At 38.4% G+C, this 20,426-nt stretch overlaps 2 protein-coding genes across 4 annotated transcripts; one reads left to right on the forward strand and one right to left on the reverse strand.

Annotated features, from left to right (window-relative positions):
• Positions 1–3: 3 nt before the first annotated feature.
• On the reverse strand, positions 4–14,215 carry dzank1 (double zinc ribbon and ankyrin repeat domains 1). Its single transcript, XM_041252015.1, is given in 22 exon segments — positions 4–1,574; positions 1,933–2,007; positions 2,362–2,489; positions 4,342–4,422; positions 4,936–5,030; positions 5,941–6,040; positions 6,305–6,379; positions 7,208–7,311; positions 7,536–7,770; positions 8,317–8,374; positions 8,376–8,437; positions 8,876–8,998; positions 9,325–9,417; positions 9,518–9,631; positions 9,958–10,075; positions 10,481–10,563; positions 10,836–10,960; positions 11,325–11,424; positions 11,599–11,728; positions 12,349–12,502; positions 13,038–13,183; positions 14,130–14,215. Coding segments are annotated over 21 exon segments (2,328 nt in total). The 5' UTR covers positions 13,147–13,183; positions 14,130–14,215; the 3' UTR covers positions 4–1,408.
• Positions 14,216–14,274: 59 nt separating this feature from the next.
• On the forward strand, positions 14,275–19,254 carry polr3f (polymerase (RNA) III (DNA directed) polypeptide F). Of its 3 annotated transcripts, none has more exons than XM_041252017.1 (10): positions 14,275–14,355; positions 14,631–14,863; positions 15,322–15,439; positions 15,625–15,692; positions 16,501–16,568; positions 16,861–16,973; positions 17,135–17,278; positions 17,382–17,489; positions 18,208–18,399; positions 18,915–19,254. In XM_041252017.1, exons 2-10 carry the CDS (start codon positions 14,808–14,810, stop codon positions 18,990–18,992), a joined length of 945 nt encoding a protein of 314 aa, XP_041107951.1. In that variant the 5' UTR covers positions 14,275–14,355; positions 14,631–14,807; the 3' UTR covers positions 18,993–19,254. The 3 variants fall into 3 exon arrangements, with proteins under 3 accessions (XP_041107951.1, XP_041107950.1, XP_041107952.1); XM_041252016.1 differs by having other exon boundaries at positions 14,311–14,511; XM_041252018.1 differs by having other exon boundaries at positions 14,355–14,373.
• Positions 19,255–20,426: the final 1,172 nt, after the last annotated feature.

The following is a 20,426-nucleotide window of genomic DNA, read 5'->3' on the forward strand; positions in this document are numbered from 1 at the left end:
GAATACTTATTTCAGTAAAGGTAAATGAATCATACACACCAGCTCTATACAGTTCCCTGGAAATGGACTGCCAGATGTTCTTCCTCATTGCCGTGTCGTTATAATTTTTGTGTCCTTTATTGTACAGCTCCGGGTATTTTGATCTGCAAGAATGATCTTTTCTTCCACCGTTGTTTACCAAAGGCACGCAAGGGAAGCTGTTCCTCATTGGTCAGTTCCCTAGCTGCCGCGCGACAAAATCGCTAAAATAGACACCAATACTATTTTTTTTGCATTGCTTCAGTATAAACGGCTTGTATCAAAAATACCTGTTTTATTTTTTTGGTTATGGTGTCGTACGACACGTTCACTCCGGTGTGTAGAGGTCTTTGTTCTGTAAAGTTTTCATACATTCATTCATGCTTTACTTTCATGTAAACACCAGCAACTGTTCTATTGGGGTGTGATGAATTTGCTATTAAAACATTTTTTGTTTTCTATGTTGTGTTAAGTTTTGGGGTGAGAATGAAGACAGGCAAAGAAAATAATCACATATGGCCGTTACCACTTAAGATAGTTGTTTGGACAGCAGATAAAACTTATATGTATACAGACAGACCATGTGTGCAACATGCTGTCACAACGGCACCACGAAATGCAATGAATTAATGAATTAATGAACTGCAGCTACTTGTGCATGCTAATAAAAAACTAAACACACAGAATTCCCACTTCGTTATATAGCACTGAAAATAAAACCTGTATTGTAAAATGGCTGTATTAGAAAAAAAAGCATGGCACAGAACACACACAGAAATACAATAAACCCAAATTTAATGCATTTATTTCACCTGCTTTTTAAGAGATGTTTAGCAAAGGTCTACATTGCTTATTTGATCAACCTGTAATCCAATTTATGTATTGCTTTAGGATTTAATATATTTCAGCATAGGCACAGCAATTGAAATTTGGTACAAAATGAAAAGAAAACTAAAAAAAACACATTTTTATTCTGACTAATTGTTGTGTATCTCACTTCAGTAATAAATACATCAATAATCTTTTTTGTTTTATTGTCACTTCTAATGATGTATGATGTGGGTGTGTTTGGCAAAAAGGTAATGCATTCTGCAGACTGGAATAACAATATTCACCTAATTGACATTTTCAGAATCTGCCATCAGACAAAGACTGATTTATTTTTCCCCTTAACATCCTCCACCCCTCTGTTTCAACCACTTAACCACAATCATAAGCAAACAACCAACAGAGCTGCTGACCTGCTGAGTCACCAATCAATGTTACAAAGAACAAAACAAATAAAAAAGGCGGCTGTATTACCTCGGGACATGAAGTAATACGAAAACAAATCTTCACACATTAAGAAGGAGTTTAGCTCTTTTAGTATTACTGCATTAGTCCAGGACAGCTAAAATCCATCTGAATTAACATTCCGGGGCTTGGAAAGTTTGTCCAGCATCCCCTGGCCCATTTTTGCAGCAAACAGGGAAATGAGAGGTTCATAGCCAGTCTTCACAGCCAGATCGTAAGCAGTAAATCCTTTGTCGTTCTTTTTCTTAATACTTGCATTACAGCTAAAAAAAAAAAAAAAAACAACAGACATTAAAATATACAGCATTAACAGACAGTACACAACATTGAAATTGAGAATTATCTTACGCACAGTATACACTCTATCAGATGCTTGGCCTCAGTTTCTACTGCTGTAGTCTCAAAAGCTAGAGAATGTATTTTTTAAAGATATTTGAGCTGATTCTATTAAAAACCATGTTCATATTTAACCCATTTTACATACGTGATCTTTCCAGCTGAAAGAGTTTACGATTTCTTATTGGTAACTCATGTTTATGTCTTTTTTAAGATGTCTGAATCATTCTAGGGCACAGACAAGTTTACACTTTATGTCTCAGTTGGCGGCTGTAAAGACCTTACCCCAGTAATGTTTCAGCACACTGCAATCCTTGGTTTCCAAGTGAAGCCGCCTCGTGGAGGGCCGTGTTATTCACTCTAACAGACAAAGCGCAAATTTAAAACATTGATGTGTTAACAATCAACCACCCTCATATTCTCAGGCTTGCTAATTTCACCTGACCTGGCCGTTAACCTAGTAATGACCAGTGTTCTAAATCTAAATGTGTATCAATTATGATAGAAGAAAAGGTCATTGGACAGTTGCATGTGTTAAATAAATGTGTGGCACTAGTTCAATCATGGCGATTACAACACTGATCTGTCACTGACTGAAGCATGTCATTTCTGTTATTAAGTTCTTAACACTTTTGACAAGTAACGTTTAAGTAAATAGACAACCCTTTTATTCCTTGACCTCTTTAGACGTCTGTAATGTCACCTGTCACTTACATTCCTGATTGCTGGTCAGTATCTGCCCCTGTCTGAACAAGAACAGGGATCACCTCATGGTGCCTGTTCAGTACAGCCACTGTTAAAGCAGGTCGATTGTCATTGGTGAGACAGTTGGGGTCTGCTCCCTGCCAGACAGCATAAAAAAAAGTTTACATTAGAACAGTAAGTTATGCGTTTGTAAAACAACGAAGAGGACTGTTTCCATACACCTGCAGTGAAAGTGCACAAAACTATTAAAAACAGTACCTCTGCGATAAAGAAATAAGTAACGTTTCAAAAGAACATCCATTTACAAGCTTTAAAAAGTCAGGAGGTAAAGTTCCCAAATCAGTATGTGTGAGTTACAACCTAAAGTCACCTGGTTAATGTGAGACAACAGCACCCTTGTCAAATGTCCAGTGTCCCTTATAGAATGACGGCTGTCACTAGTTTGTAGTCAATGGGATGACTAGAATGTTTTCTTTTTCTCCAGACATGTATGACTCTCGAAATAAACGTGGACTTGGTACTTTTTTGCGTTTACAAGTAAAGCCTTTCATTTTCCTCAGAACGCCTACTTTTCCCCGATCGCTATGCAAATGAAGGAAAGCGGGAGGGGGGAGGGTCAGATTTAAATTAGCCATGCTGACGGACCACTTAGATTCTCCTGCTGTTAACCGTGAAAGCCCTCAAAACTGTTTACATGAGCAGAGAACAGTTTCTTATTAAAGATCTGATTTGCTGATGGATAGTGCCTGTTTTTTTTAATACTTTGTTTTAGTGTTGTCGCCCACACTGCTGTATGTGTGGGGGGACAAATCTGAGTGATGGTTGAACAGACGTTTGGGCTGTTTAAAGGGAGGGTGAACCACAAGTTTGTTCCCAAAATTATTACAGCCTGCTGTATCGTGCACAATCTGTGCCAGGATCGTAAGGAGGTGGAACAGCTATCCCAGCCACCAGTAGGAATTGCCCAACAACAACATGAAGAGTGTCCTGGTATTAGAGATGCACGGCTGTCTTTTTATAATCCGATGGTGTTCTTTTATTTTGATCACATTTCTGTTTCATTAGCTTGTTTTGTCTCTTTATAGCAAATAGAGCATCCTCCTTTGTGCTGTATTTGTTATTGCTTCTAATAATAAAGAATTGGAATATTGAGTAGTATTGTTGATTCCCAAGAAATAAGTTGTGAAAACTCCATACCATATTTTATTTTGAGAGTGTGTTAAATAGTGTTCGTGTTGTGCATTGTATCAAGCTGCCTCATCATATCCTCCTCCCTTATGGATATTAACACCCGAGTCTCTTCATCGCGCCAACGGACGTAAGTGGAGGATGGACACAGGTATTGCTCAGACATAACTAGGAGAAATTGCATTGGAGTATAGCTATACATACTTAAACACAGTACTTACTTACAATAAAGACATTTTGACAGTTGTTTGGAAAGCTATTCGCAAGTGTATTCTGAAGTACTGTACAATAGCAGTAACCACCTGAATTCACAAACCCATGATCCAGTTTACCAAACATTTGTAGTAATAGTTTTAAACAGAAACTTGGTAAATTTGTATGATACTTTACAAGCACAGTTAGATCCACGTATGATTAGCATTATGCAAAGTTCTAAAAAAGTGGGGTTATCTGCAACATCAATCTGATAAGGGAAATACTGCAAACAAAAAATTAACTTCCCTGCTGCCATCTATGGACCATGGTAACTTATGTATTCCCATGTGACTTTTATAGCAGCTTTAGGAAAGGACCTGAACGAGTTCATTAACATTTTCACGAGGAACTCGTGTTTACGTGTGTAAGTGGGCGTTGTTTTCACGAGCATTTCCTGGAATCTCACATGAAAATGGGAGTTTCCCATTTAAATACTTTTTTAGGGCAAGTTTCACAGGTTTTTCCAGCCAACGTGCATGTGCATTGCCGATTCCCATGAGAAAAAGCACTCATGTAAACTGGCCGTGACGGCAATAAAAGACTTACTTCTTCAAGGAGCTGCTGTACTGTGGAGATCCTCCCTTTCCCACCAGGACCCACTTCCTTCAGGAGCTGCCTGTCCTCAGGCTGTAAGAAGAACACAATTGTAATGGTCGGCTGTTGTTATTCTTGAATAAATGATACTAGGAAGCATGTTGCTCTGTCATGAATTTCATGGAATTCCCTGATAAAACATGGTATATTACTGAATTTAATTAGCATATCACAACATTTAGCTGGTGTTTTAATATATTTTTTAATTTACTTTTTTTGCTCATCAGCTAAGCAATTTACCTGCAATAAAAATGAATAACACCTATATAGATAAAAGGTGGTGTTAATTTTACTGATCTAACTAGTGCTCCTGTTTAGAGACCCAGAACAGAGCTCTTTGTGTACCAAACTTGTCCATGTGAGTCTCTTTGATGTGTCAACTTATTCAAACAGTGATGGAATTAAGACATGCCACTTTTCTTTTTAAACAGAATACTTCAATTGTAAAAAGATCCACAAATGCTACCTTCAACTCAAGCTAATATTCGCAGTCGTGGAACCACGCTTTTCAATGATGGCTATTCTTTAACAAGCACCAGCACTTACAGGTAGTTTGTCTTCTCTCTCCAATACCTTCCTTTTCTTCTTTATCTTTTTATTTTTCTTTCCGACGCCTGCACCCTCAGCGCTGTTCTCACTCACTGTCAAAACAAATGAAGACATCCAACTTGAGGAGAAGCCGCAGTAACTTTGAGAGGTGAAGTCTGATTGATACACATGAACGTATGCTTTACAGTGTAACAGAAACACTGGCAATATGTACACTTGTACTGTGCTTATACCTATGACTGTGTAGAATATCCAGTTGCATTTTTCATTAACAGTCATGGAAAGAAGCCTGTGAGTTGTTCCAGGTTTTACTCTGGTCTTAAAATTAGACCAGTTTACTTAGTAAGGAATAAACTGACTAAATTCACAGTAAGGTTCTTTGTAAATCTTTAAATTTACAGTATAAATCATAAATCTCAAAAAACTACTCACTTCTAAATCTTTTGTAGTCATTTTTGTATTACTTTAGTATAAATACATGTTAACTTGGATTCATATGTTGTTTTTTTCTGTGAGCAAAAAGACACAAAAGCTCCCTTTTTCTCATTGGAAATAGTGATATTTCAAAATATCACTGGCCTGGTCACAAAAGCAAAGTTTGTGGGGAATAATAGCCATTTTCTATACTTTTGAGGCATAAGCAATTAGGAAATAACACTTACTACCCAGGAACAAAAATTGTGTTACATAGTGTTAATATACTTAAAATACATTGAGCCCTATAAGTGTGTGTGTGTGTGTGTGTGTGTGTGTGTGTGTGTGTGTGTGTGTGTGTGTGTGTGTGTGTGTGTGTGTGTGTGTGTGTGTGTGTGTGTGTGTGTGTGTGTGTGTGTGTGTGTGTGTGTGTGTGTGTGTGTGTGTGTGTGTGTGTGTGTGTGATTATTTATTTATTTTATTACTTTAAAAAAAAAACAAAAAAAAAAACAAGAAGCCTCATTATTTCTGATAACCTGTCTGACATATCTGGTTTAGTGTAGAGCCCTCTGTCCTTGAAGCACCTACCTAGACTGGTGTGACTGCTGTAGAGGCTGCTTCTCCCCTCTGTCACGCTGCTCAGATAGTTATTCTCCAACAGCTTGTGCGGCTTTCCTGTCAGGACGTTCTGTCAATAAAATATTTAAACTCATCAGGACCACTTCAACTGCTTGTTTCAGTGTATAAGGAATCATCATACATACAGCTTGTTAAATAAATTAAGTGTTACAATAACAAGTCTAAGTTGTTGTTACTATGAACCGTGTGGAATAGTTTCTTCAATACGAAACCTAATTTGCATAATCAAAACAGATTTTAAAATATTTTTTTAAACAACTGATGAGTGATAATATTACTCACAATAATATCTGCATGAATAATTTCAACTGACCTTGTCATCAGCCAAAACAAAATTTATCCTCAGGCTAACTTCATAATTATCTTCATGAACTGCTGCTGAAATCATCTGCAAAATAAATATATATATATACACACATATGATATCAGCATGTATGTGTTCTATAACTGAAAAAGTCTATAGGCTAAATTATGAAGTTAACTGCTGGTGCATAAACACCACATCTTCCTCTGCCCTTGTGTTCAGTATAGTGAACATTTTTCTTTTGAAATTGCACTGGAGTGACAGAGTGGAGAATAATTCAGAGTTAGTGAGAGTTTGAATGATGTTCTCAGTGAAATATGGATAGAAAGTAAAAATGTCAAGTGAAAATGACAGTACAAAAGACACGTTCAAAGACATGGTTTCCACGGATGTATTATATCAAGCTTTTTCAAGAGAAAATATATGTTCTGGCCTATATTTAATCTATAGTATCTATAAGGTGATGGCTGGGAGATAAGAAGTGACCTGTCTGACAGAAATTGGTTTATGATCAGTTGCTTAGGAACAGATAAAAGGAAATAGTTTAGGGGCCCCATCTTATTTTAAACAATGTTTTCAGTAGAAATAGAAGTGTAGTTATGGGACACCCCGAGACAATTCAATCCTCTCCAGATCTCCTATCCACCCCCTGAAGGAGTCATGTACCACCGTCTCAGCTTTTACTCTTGACCGCCTTACATGACTCAATGTAACGAAACTGTAATACTTGCAAGTGTGTGCTTTGGACTTTAACACATGTGATCTTGTTAAGTTTCAATTATGAGTCATTCAAGTCTCATTTACACTTTATTGACAATGACAATAAGACAGTTAATGTTGTAATGGAACCACAAGCCTACAGTCTCCAGTGAAATGTACAGTGTGCCGGAATATCCTCTATCCTTCACGTACCTTTCCCATACGGGGCTCTGCGATCAGGGCTCTGAACTCTGTGTTATTTTGAGTGTAGCTTCGAAGATGAGCACAGATGTGATCCAGTTGCTTTCTCCAGTAACCTAGAGCACACACATGGGCAGACATGTTTATTAAATACTTTACCTCTAGATCACAAACAATTGAATGAATCGGTCTCATAACCACGTGTTTAAGAACTTGATTTCATTAACAGTCCTAAAACAGTAAACACATGTAAACAGAAGTCCAAATACCTTTCTCATGTGCCGAGTAACTTGCAACAACCAGATTGCTGTTTCCCTTAGCTATTAAAGAGATTTATTACCTCTGCCAGGGCTGACAGCAGTGACGAGAGGCTTGCGATCTCTCATCTGCTCCTGCTTCTCCTTCTTCTCAATGATGTCCTGTGCCGCCTTCTCCAGGATTCTGCCGGAGGGGTAAAACAGGCCGACAGTCTGGGTTTGCTGGTCTACTTTCCCAGCCTGCTGTGCATTTGGCCTGGGCAGTGGGATGCTCAGGGGCTGCCAAGTGGCAGCAGCAGCAGTCTGCAGGTCTGAGGTCTGTGGACAGAGCAGGAGGAGGAGGAGGAGAGTGGATCTTAATGACACTGTTCTCAACCGCAGAAAAACAGCACACAAGTCTCCAGCGACTGTAGCTTTAAAACAGCAAGTGCATTTCCAAACATTTATCAATTTCAAAAGTAGAAATCTGCTTTTCTTTTGTATTCCAAATTAAAATTTTGCGTTTTGCTTGGCGAAGTTATGCTTTCTATGTCAATATATAAAAATGGGATTTACTAAACATAATGTGTAAGCCTTGAAACACACCAAAAGCATGCTATTTAAAAACTCAAACAACAACCTTAGGTGGTGATTACTGTTTCTTGCTGCATTAGAGCAACCTTCCGTTCAGTAACTAAGTGGTATAAAAAACTAAAAAAGTGACAAACAACCACTTTTGACCATTTATATTAATACATTTATGAATGAAATCTCACCTGCCTATATATATATATATATATATATATATATATATATATATATATATATATATATATATATATATATATATATATATATATCAAATGCGTCAGTTGTGACACTTACATTTGCCTGGCCCATGGGGGAGTCCAGCCTGGGTGGGGCCTCCAGGTACACCCCACAGGGCATAGGGGTGGCTGCTCGCCCCGCACTTGGAGCAGGTCAGGTAGCTCGCGGGGGGACCGGGCTGCAGAGCAAGAGAGGAGACCTTTGTGAGTAAACTAGTAGGGTTGTAATACGTAGACAGAAAGAAACGATGGCATATGATCATTAAAATACTTTGTATCATAAAGATCCACACATAGTTTATTGAGAAAAAAGTAGTATATATATATATATATATATATATATATATATATATATATATATATATTTTTTTTTGATGGGCATATAGTGGCATATAAGTAATAACAGTAGTGTTTTAAATATTACAGTAGATTTGTCAATTGTTAACAGTACGTAAGCAATGCTATTTGTAATTATTTGTTCTATATCTATAGTTAGAGAGAGAGAGAGAGAGAAAGAGAGAGAGAGAGAGAGAGAGAGAGAGAGAGAGAGAGAGAGAGAAAGAGAGAGAGAGAGTCTGCCGTACAAGTGCTCAGTTTTGTTTTCTTTGTGTTTATACCTTGGCTCCACACCAGTCACAGAAGCGAGCGTTGGAGGTGTTGATGCGGCTACACTTGGAACAGGACAGCATCTTCCCTGTTGAGCTGAGCAGAGGAGGCGCAGACTCTCCACAGAACACAGACTGGGAAGAGCAAAGAGCGGGACTGTGGCAATACATCTCTTATAGCACAGCCCAAAATCAATGTCTTGTTATTGTTAATACATCTTTACAATGTAGAATAAGATTCTCAGATAAATCCTGGAACACAACCAGATTCAGGGAAAGACCACTCTGTTTCTGCTACCCAGCTGCTGTAGGAAAAATAACAAACATTCTAGATAAAAAAACAAACATAACCAGAACTACCACCTCCATCCACAGAGGGCGCTGTTTTGTTTTTGCATTTACTGCTCTGTATCCATTTCATTCCACAGCAGACTGGGGGGTTTCGATCTGAATGAACTTACGCTCTGTGATTCAGACAGTCTGCTCTCACAGGTGACACAGTGCGTGAGGTTTAGAGGGTTTCCGGTTCCACACGATCTGCAGATGATCTTGTCCTAAACCAAACGCAAACATCCTTATTAACATACTGAGAGTTTGGGGATGAACCGGTAATTTGTAGAGGTTTACGGAATTGTGCAGAAGTTCCCTGATTACCTTCAGTCGGATGCTGGCTTGGGGCTGCAGCTGGGGTGGTATTGGGGCCTCGCAGACTATGCATACTGAGGTGTTCATTGGAACCATAGTTTTGCACTCAACGCATAATCCCATCTGCAAAGAAATAAACTTCTTGAAAATGTACTAGTTTTCAAAAAAATTGAATATAGTTTTACAATAAGTTGTTTTTTTTTGCTTGGCCATGTGGCATTCACCAATAATTAACCGGATTGCCACAATGCATCTTTTGTTGACCTAAAACATCAAAGCTTTGTGTAAAGCGAATCTGAATAGGGCAAACATTTAATAAACTTTTAGTGTGCTTTTGATTTGAAACAGTAAAGTATATCAGTATGGAATGTCTCAGCTTTATTCTTTAATGAGACATTGAACAATGGCAATGGGTGATCATGAAACAGTAATATTAAAGTCATGGCTACCTGCCCTCCTTCAGTGGGTGGGAGCTGCTTCCCTGGAATTGGTGGCACTGGGGAACCACATTCAAGACAGAAGCGGGCAAAAGGGTCTGAGGGGCGGGGAGCTAAGCAGTGTGCACACCTACAATCACAAAGGAACGCAAAATCAACCCACACAGCGGAGATCACAGTAGGACAATCAGCGACAGGAATATAACTTGTTGCCTCAATATGGGGGGGAAAGGGAGAAGTTCAGAATTCTTGTGCTGAGCAAAAATTGTGATGTGGCGACTGTCTCTACATTGCATTACACTGCCTAAGCAGGATTAAACTGCCTCAACTGGAATGCACAGTTCAGCTGTACGAATAATAATTTCAGCTGACAATTACCAAATCACAGCCTTGTCTTTTACCTTTCCTTGAAGTAAGTGTATGAATCTTACAAACATGCACTGCCCTTCTGTAAAAACTAAGTGTAAGCAGAAAACGAAATATGAGAACAAGCGCAGCAAAGGCAAAGTCATTGCATGCTGCACAAGACGCCCACCTGAGGAAGTCCGTTTCTCTTTGGATTCGCAGGATCTGAGTGCTGGTTAAACTTTTACGAGCGCTGTCTATGGATGAAGCAGTCTGGAAAATATAAAGTACATGCTGTAAGCTCATTGTGAATACAGTGGATGTTCTCATAATTAAAGAGTAATTACATGCATGTCTAAAATCACATTGGATTTTAGAAATTGCTGTAAAACTCCCAAATTTATTCAGGCACTAACTACAGGATGTCCTGAGTGTGCGAGGAGATAGCAGTCTTCTGAGTGCAGAGAACCAGACAGCATGTTGAATCAGATCAGGATACAGTAGCGCTCCACTGTCACCATGCACAGTAGTGCCAGGACCGCTACCTGTAACCTGTGAGTCTGTGGGGCGGGGTTCGGATGTTGATCATGAGACGGGGTGCCAAGGCGGGAGCTGAGAAAGCGAGGGCCCTTAGGGGACTTGTGGGTGCTGCTGCCCTCGATCGTCATGGCTGGAAAATACAAAAGAGCAGGGAATCAAAAAACAGCAAAATTAGTAAATTGAGTCAAGTCAATGACAGAGACAGCACACCCTGTGACATTATCACAATTTACTGCCGCCTAGAGAAGCTAACACTTTGAGAATGTTTTAAGAGACTTTGATTGCATTACAGCACTTCGTTTTTTAGTATTTATTTTGTAAAATGAACTGGTGCTCCTTTCCAAAAATGGGAATAAATGACAAAATATGGCTGTAAATTTAATTTTAAACCCAATTGGGATTTTGTTGATAAATCAATACTCCTTAAATTATATTCCTGCTGACAATGCCAGTGTGAATATTCTGTTAAAGGATGCGTGCAAATTTGTGGATACCTTGATATTTTCGAGTTGTCTCATCCCAGGCTGTTTCCACTTCCCGGTTCATCCGCATCTTCAGCCCACCTCCAGTGGTGGCCATGCCTTCCTGAGACTCCTACAGCATCACGGACACAATGAAGTGAATCACACGGCCTAATGAGGGAAGTGGTAGCCTCTGCCTGTGCAATCCCTACACATGCTTCATGAACACATAAAATAATCATCACAAAGCCACGAACACCATGAAAATGTACGAATGCAACAGAAAAAAACACACTCTGTTACTTGCCTGTATGGATAGCTCTTTGGCATATTCTTTGATGAAATTGTGTTCATCGTCTTCAGTGGAGGGCAAAGGGTTAGGCTGAATATAATCCACGACAAAGAACTTGGTGACAACTGCACTCTCCTTGCCATTACTGAAAGACAGGACCAAGGAAGAAAAAAGCACCGCCAACAGAAGCATTATGACATTATCATTTCTTGTTTTTTCCTATAGATTATTTGATGTATACATTAAATACATACAGTTCACCCTGTGTTTATAATATTCAACATCCTTAGGGTGGCCAGTCTATATGCTGAAATAGGCCCAGGAACATAAAAGGGTCACCAAAAGCACTAGGCAGTCAACTGAACCCTTGCTAATCCGCACAATCTTTTAAAGGTGTTTACGGTATTGCACCAATAGGTGATCCTAAATGCCATGTAAAAATTATGTTAGTATTAAAGGGGAAGTATTTTTAGCCACAATACTTTTATTTCAGTGGAAGTATCTTTAACCACAATAGTTTTATTTCAGGAGCAGCTTTTACAGGAATAAGTGTAGTGTTTTAGAATCTTTACAAGATTAACGGACAGTATGTATGATTGCAACTCAAATAGACAGAATTCCAAAAAATTGAAATTGTAAAAAGATATTTATTTTTGTCAATCACATAAACCAACAGCAGTGGTAATGCATACATACAGTAAAAGTAATATTATTATGGTTAATAACTATGATAATGAAAAGTAATGAACATACTGTATGACCTACCTGGCGACTGCCAAAGCTTTCACTGCTACTTTGCCTTCAGGCAGCCTTATAGGCCCCCGGTATTTTAATGTACTGTTCTCCCCATAACCTGGTTTCTTCAGCACCTCAGGTTTAGTGCCATCCAAGGTGTAGTATATATTGACATCGGGAGTATCTGTGAGATACATGGAAAAATGCAATGATCCTATCAGGTCAAATAACCACAGGGGACCATCATAACACTATTCAGTTAAATATACAGAACACTAAGAGCAAATCGAACTCCATCGCCCCTGTAGGTTTTAGCGATTACTTGTTCAATTATACTTTATTTATTATGTAGTACGATAGAAAATTAGTTAGGCGGCCAGCCCAAGAGTACAATATTAATCATCGAGGTATGTAACACGTCTCTCACCAAAGACATGCATGCATTACAGGAGTCAGTTTCATGAAACAGTATGAATAACAATCCTGCTAATAAACTGAACACAAATAAAAGGAAAACATTCCTGGGTGTGCGATCGATCTTCAAATTGAACTGTCTTTTGTAGCATAATGTCTGTTTGAAGTTTAATGAAACTCGGGGTTGCAGCTGAGGTGTACAGCGTTTGCTAAGGAACAGTGCAAAGCAAGTTTCACCAGGTTCCCTTGTGCAGTTCAGAAGATGCAGGTAACAATCACATTGTACGCACAGTTGAAGCGCTTACCTGACTTTATCTCTATGGGTGTGATGGTATCTACCTGGTGCTTTGCCTGCCCAGGCAGGGGAACTCTTATAGGAATGATCTGAGGCGCAACAATCGAACCTGCAGTCATCTTCCACTGCTGGAGCGCTTCAGTATATCACTGCAAGCTGAAAGGAGAAATCTGCAATATCACAAAATGAATTCATCAGAAGAGTAGGATTCTGCTTATTGTTCTTAGTGTGCAATTACTTTGTCCCAATCAGATTCAATTATATTTATGAGTTTATCAAACTAACTAAATTACTGCACTGTCTTCCCTATTATTGCACTAATATTTCATAGTGAGTTAAATCCTGAATCCCTACTTTCCTTAATGTGTCAAATAGTTCTTGTCTCTATATGTTTTATGTATTGCAATAGATTACAAAATATATTACAATAAATAACATGTTCCACTCTGACCAGGCAGCGATTCAATCCCTGACTCTTGTGATTGATGTTTCCTCCCTTCTGCTGTGTGACTTTGATATTTTATTTACATTTGCTTGCACTGTATAAATATGTATTCCTTTGCTTTTATGCCCATCCAATCTCTGGTTTCCCTTCTTTGACAGACTGGCAAAAGTTTAGAGGACCAGATTTAGTTAATGACCTAGGATCTCCAGTGATGAGATGCTGCCCCCAGTGCATTAACTATTGCAATTCATTTTCTAACTGGCTGAGCTGTGTCAGCTAGGTACACATGTTAAATGATTTATTGTACACTGAATATTTTTCTGGTCAAGCTGCAGGTTCTATCACAACATTCTAGAATGTGCACCGGTATAAAGCAGCACGTATTTACCAAAACAAAATTGAAAAAAATGGGTGTGCTTGAATGTTTTCGATTTGACAAGGAGATAGACCGACAACACACAATATTACAGACTGTTACTAAGAATCGGAGTAACAACACCGTTCAAAAAGTAAGGAGATACGTCGAACACAAAAACACTCGACTAAAAAGCACATCCATAATTATTTGTCAAAACCAAATGTTCATTGCACACGTGGGAGTACAGTTCAAATCAAAATGATGTTTATAATCTGTGAAAATGCAAATGTTTTACGAACCTTCCTGTCTTCTGCAAATCTAGATCGTGGATTAAAACTGAACAAACCAGGGAAAACAGCTTGGCTCGACTGCTGTAACCAGCGACGCTTCTGTAACACCCAAAAACAGGAACGCTACGCGTTATTGGTCGACACGCTCCCATAGCAACCAGGCAATGGCTGGCAATCATTGACGAGACAGCGAGGCACGGAGAGTGCTGATGGGCGTTTATGAAGAACTGCGATAGTAAATAGTCTCTGAGAAGTGAACATGTTTTCTAAACCGTTATCATTATTTTAATAGGTTTTAGTTGGTGTTCTTCTTTGGGGGTTATTAATAGAAGCCTTAAAATCAACGAAGTGTTTCTTACAAAAACAGCGTTTCTGCTAGAATTATTCGTTTGTATGTAAAAAAAAAAAAAAAAGATAATAATCCTAAAAGCCCATTAAAATAATTCCAGCGGTTATATGAGTTGGTCTAATTCGTATTTTGTGTGTGTTTTAATTACCTATTCTATGCAGGCAAAGCGTGGGCTACTACAGCATGGGGAAAAGGGACCTCGCTGCATGCGACACTAGAACTTAGGAGGACTCTCAGAGAAAGTGGTTAATTTTTTTTGATGTTAGCTGTTATTACAAGACAAGGGTACGGTGTTCATCTGAGAGGAGAGAATAACACTGCGGGGTGGTGCTTTAACCATGGCAGATGTGAAGGTGAAGCAAGAATCCGCAGATCCTGTGGATATTGAAAACAGGTGACGTCTACTTTGTTTTGTCAGACTGAAGAGCACAGTCCCTGGGAAACAATATAACGTACCTTTCCAGTCTTGGTATTTAAAGCACATGTCCCAGTTAATACCACCACTGTGTGTACTTTAGAATGCTGATAATCACACGCTAAATTTCCATTTTAGCGACATAATTGTATTGTTAAACTGCTCTCATTCTAAGCCAGTTTGATTGTCTAACAGTCTTTTCCATTGAAGTAATTTGTTGCCACTGTGAGAAGTTCTCTTGAACAGTATACTGCTAATTGCAATGTTGTGTTGGAATTGATTAACAGAGAATGAGAATTGGAATTGAGAATGTATTTTAAAAAGGATTAGGAATTGACCCCAGCCCTGTGTGCGTGTGTGTATATCTATAGATATAGATAAATAGATATATTCCAGAGTCATGCTGTAAACAGAATTGTTTGGTTGCTTGTTTTCAGGATAAGAGATCTGTGTCAACAGTTTCCACATGGAATAACAGACCAGGTGATCCAGAATGACATGCCTCACGTGGCGCCACAGCAGAGAGCCATGGTCATAAACAGACTACTATCAATGGTATCTTCTTCTCTCAGCTTATTAAACAGCACCACACAACTCATTGCATGCAAATTAAGCCTACTTATCCCTATGCAACTTTTTAATTTCATCCATACATTTGGTATAAATTATTAGTTTGAGTGTCATCATAGTAAAGTTTTAAAATAAAATTACCCGTAACAGTTTTTTTTTAACTATTTCAGGGCAAGCTGGACCTTCTGAGAAGTGCCTCGGGTCTCATGTACAGGATGAAAGATGCTCAGACTGCAAAGTAAGGACCCTGTACTAATAGCCCCTTTGCATCGTTAAGAGTGACTCAGTGAAACATTATATGTAAGGCAGTGTTTTTTTCATGGTTATCACAGACTTCACAATTTCTGTGAAATGTACCCATTGCCGTGTGATATGTACTTCCCTCTAAAACTTCACATTCCTGAAAGAATTGTGTAAATAAATACAGCAAACTTTTGCCTTTTTTATGCGCAACCTGTTACACTGCATTTAGGAACCTGGAAGCCGGTTTAGTTTGCTTCCTGCAAATGATTGAACACACTGCATAGAGCTACATGATTTCTTTAACGCCTTCAATAAAAAAAACACCACCTGCATCGATCGGAAATATTGCTCTGGCCAGTACAAGGGGACATTTCACGTGTCTGCTGTTATTTTTGCATTTATTTATGCTTTTATTTTGTTTGGTAATTCACTGATGCTCTAAGAAGAATGTCTTTAAAAAGTGAACATAAAAAACGAAATGTTGTACAATTTAGCATTTACGGTTTGTGAGAAGTATTTACATTTTCAGGAACATTTTTTGGGTAATAATTGGTGAGAAAATTATCAATTTTGAGAGTGAGCATGATATTTTTTCTGCTTTAATAAATGTTATGTTTAATTGTGAAATACTTTGTTTTAGGTTGTGAAAGAAGCCATCTTTTACAGCCCTAATTATTTGGAATAATGATCCTATTCTGCTTTCTTTTAAATTGGAATTTATGGGTAAATGTTAAATTACAGACAACTTTGAAATTGGGAGGATAACTTGTGAGGTGTACAACTGTGGCAATTTTTTATTTCAGCAAAATGAAGGGATCTGACAACCAAGAGAAGTTAGTTTATCAGGTCATAGAGGATGCAGGAAATAAGGGTAAGCTATGAAGCACTTCTACTGTATCTTGTTTTACATGAACCCTTCCACAGCAGAGAAAAACATCCATTCATTAAAGTGCAGCTTTCAATCTACTTTATAGATCAAATTCTTAATTGCATGTTGAAATTTCATATAATAAGTTATAGGTTGGTGGTAAGGGAAAAGGGATAGATCTTAAGTGTCAAGTCATTTAAATGCTGACTTAGCTTGTGACTATGTTATACTACTAATATATAATAACATGCTGCTGGGGGAACAGCAATGGAGTATAAACATGTTCTTGTCCCAGGTATCTGGAGCCGAGATATTCGATTTAAGAGTAATCTACCGCTAACAGAGATCAACAAAATTCTAAAGAATTTAGAAAGCAAAAAACTCATCAAGGCTGTAAAATCTGTTGCGGTGAGTATATGTTTGAGCAGCAATTCCTTTTGAGTTAAGTTTCTGATATTATTGTAATTTCCTCTCTCTCTAATCTAATCTATATTTTGTAATATACCTTGCCTTATTTTTGAGAGCAGCCACAAACCTTTCCTTTGACATGCATTTCACTTGTATTCCAGGCTTCTAAGAAGAAAGTGTACATGTTGTATAATATACAGCCAGACCGCTCTGTAACAGGAGGGGCATGGTACAGTGACCAAGACTTTGAGTCAGAGTTTGTCGAAGTGTTGAACCAACAGTGCTTTAAATTCTTACAGAGCAAGGTGAGTGAGTCTGTACGTAATATGCATTCAACGTTACAAAAACCAGTAAGGTTGAGGAAGGAATAAAAAGATCTGAAGTACTCCTCTTTGCTTCTCCTTCCAGGCGGAAGCTGCCCGGGAAAGTAAACAGAGCCCGATGGTGCAGAGGAACAGTTCGTTTGCTTCCTCCAATGAAGTGTGGAAATTTATCTGTGAACTGGGCATCAGCAAGGTATGTGAACTGGGCATCAGCAAGGTATGTGAACTGGGCATCAGCAAGGTATGTGAACTGGGCATCAGCAAGGTATGTGAACTGGGCATCAGCAAGGTGTGTGAACTGGGCATCAGCAAGGTATGTGAACTGGGCATCAGCAAGGTATGTGAACTGGGCATCAGCAAGGTGTGTGAACTGGGCATCAGCAAGGTGTGTGAACTGGGCATCAGCAAGGTGTGTGAACTGGGCATCAGCAAGGTGTGTGAACTGGGCATCAGCAAGGTATGTGAACTGGGCATCAGCAAGGTGTGTGAACTGGGCATCAGCAAGGTGTGTGAACTGGGCATCAACAAGGTGTGTGAACTGGGCATCAGCAAGGTATTGCCAACATACAGATATGTAGTCCATGGCCCAAACAAAACCAAAACAAAAATGACTCATTTAAAGTGTTTCTACCTGTCAGCCTGATTTATTAAAAGTGAGCTATGTAAAAGGGGTCAAAGGACAAAGGCCAAATGGCATATATTGTTAACAGTATGCAATGTTTTACTCGTAGTGCAAGTAACACATTTATATTTTTTTGTCCTGCTGCAAGGAATAAAGTTTACCTGTGGCTTGATTTTAATTATGACAAATTTCCAACACTTAGGCTTTGTTTATGCCTACTTGGAGATTTTTTATTTTTATTTTACTAAAAAATAACTTGATTTCTTTTTATAACTGTGTTCGTTTTCAGGTTGAGCTCTCCATGGAAGACATTGAAACCATTTTAAACACACTGATATATGATGGGAAGGTGGAGATGACCATCATCGCGGCGAAGGAGGGGACAGTGGGGAGTGTCGATGGGCAGCTGAAACTATACAGAGGGGTCAACCCCATCATCCAGCCCACAGGCCTGGTTAAAACTCCCTGTGGCGTGTGTCCAGTAAGTTAATTTCTACCAGTCACACAATTCAAAGGAGATAAAAGCCTGATTTAAGAGTCAACTGAAACCTGTTTCTTTAGTTTGTCCTGAGTGATGGACATTCACAGAAATAGTAGTATTGACATTTGAATGAATCGGTTAATGAAGTGTTCATCTTCGCACTTAAATCCTGTTTTGTGTGTTGATTCTAGATTCGGACTCGGTTTATGTTCTTGGTTTTCTTTGTCTATTTAAAAATGTAGTTTTTATAGATTAAGTGTTTATTTAGGAGGCAGTGTGGTCCAGTTGTTAAAGTCCAGGGCTTATAACCAGAAGGTCACCAGTTCAAGTCCCACCTCTGCCACTGACTTACTTAACCTCTTTCCTGCGGATGAGATGCTAAATCAGTGTCCTATTGTAACATGTAATGCACAGTTCACAGCCTACCTATATAAAGCACTTTGTGATGGTGCTCCACTATGATAGGCACTATATAAAAATAAATATATTATTGTTATTATTTTCTTTCTTTAAAGGTTTTTGACGACTGCCATGAAGGTGGAGAGATTTCACCGTCAAACTGCGTTTATATGACAGAGTGGCTTGAATTTTGATTAATTTTTATTTCAATTAATTTTATGGACTCTTTAAAAGACATTGAACAAGGAGAAGAAAAAAAAATACACAGCATGTTCTTAACTGAGAAGGGAAACATAAAGTTAATTGGCCAGCTCAATGTTAATTTATTTTATTTTAACACAGGTCTGTATTTTGTGAACAAACATTTGTGTATATATAATCTGAGGAAATGTCTATGTCTTCAACAACGAAATCACTTGTGAGGATATATAATTCTGTAAATAAAGTGATAAAGTATTTCACGCCTGTTGAATTGGAGAGCGACGGATGATCTGTCTCTCTGTGTACTAAGCAAATTAGGTATGAATGCTGCATTGAAAAGCATAATGTGAGGGCAAGAGAAATGGTTAATACTGTGAGATACTTGCTGCAGGTTTCATTAATTTGTAGTGTTGCACAAACTGATTGTTCAGATTGAGCTCTCAGCAGAAATGACAATCGGTCAAGGGTCATTGGGGGTTGGGCCGGTTTACCACTGAAACAACTGAAAAAACAGCAGCTTGGATTTGTGATGACTGATGCTTTTCTTCGACTCTGGAGATCAGCAGTTCACACAAATGCAAGCCGCTGTTTCCTCAGTTGTTTCACTTGGAATAGTAAATCAGCCTTATCCACACCAAGGATTCTTACATGGGGAGCGCTCCATCCAGATACTCCAATAATCTGTTTTTGCAGCTCTACTTATTTGACTCTTCACAGCTGCAACAAAGACATAACCTTTATATTTCTTAATGCAGATTGGAGATGGTGGATTTGGTTTGTTATTTTTTTACTAGGATATACAACCTGAGATGCTTTTATGTCTTTCAGGTAGTACATAGTCTTCACAGGGGAGCAGTATTTTTGGCTTTTTAAAAGCCAGTTCCAAGCAGTGTACAGCAATACCAAAATGCAAACATGATTAACAGTTTCAAATAAAATTGTACATAATTTGGTAGTCGGCTGGTGTCTGATAGGTAAGTGTGGAGAGGGGGATTAGCATAGTTGCTCCACATAATACAATATATGCATATAAAGTAAAATTACAATAATATAGCTGATTAATTTGAGGGTGGTAATAAAGTCAGTTTGCTTCTCTAGCATTACAAAAGTTATGGTGGTAGTCCTAGAATTGTGCCTGACATTGTCTGGTGTATTTACCTGCTAGTCCACCCTCCCCAGCTGCAGAAGTGTGTGTGTTTTTTTGTTTTGTTTGTTTTTTTTATAATATGAGAATTTAAAAAAAATAAATAAGTGATATGCCTGGGATGCAACTTGTGTTCTCTAGATTGGTTTTTATCTAGCATGGCAGGATTTTATTAAGACACAAGATTAAATTACATGAAGTTTTACAATTTTAAAGCTATCAAAGGGTAATTCGATTTCCCAAGTGTCATCTGAAATTGTAATAGCCAATCAATGCAACAATA

Source organism: Polyodon spathula, chromosome 6, assembly GCF_017654505.1.
Source record: "Polyodon spathula isolate WHYD16114869_AA chromosome 6, ASM1765450v1, whole genome shotgun sequence".
NCBI classification, from domain to species: Eukaryota; Metazoa; Chordata; class Actinopteri; order Acipenseriformes; family Polyodontidae; genus Polyodon; species Polyodon spathula.

Bases quoted from the DNA above. Each gene is read 5' to 3' on its own strand.
- polr3f (XM_041252017.1), top strand. From the start codon at position 14,808: ATGGCAGATGTGAAGGTGAAGCAAGAATCCGCAGATCCTGTGGATATT. The intron at 14,864-15,321 runs GTGACGTCTACT...GCTTGTTTTCAG, and splicing joins CCTGTGGATATTGAAAACAG to GATAAGAGATCTGTGTCAAC. The intron at 16,974-17,134 runs GTGAGTATATGT...CTTGTATTCCAG, and splicing joins AGGCTGTAAAATCTGTTGCG to GCTTCTAAGAAGAAAGTGTA.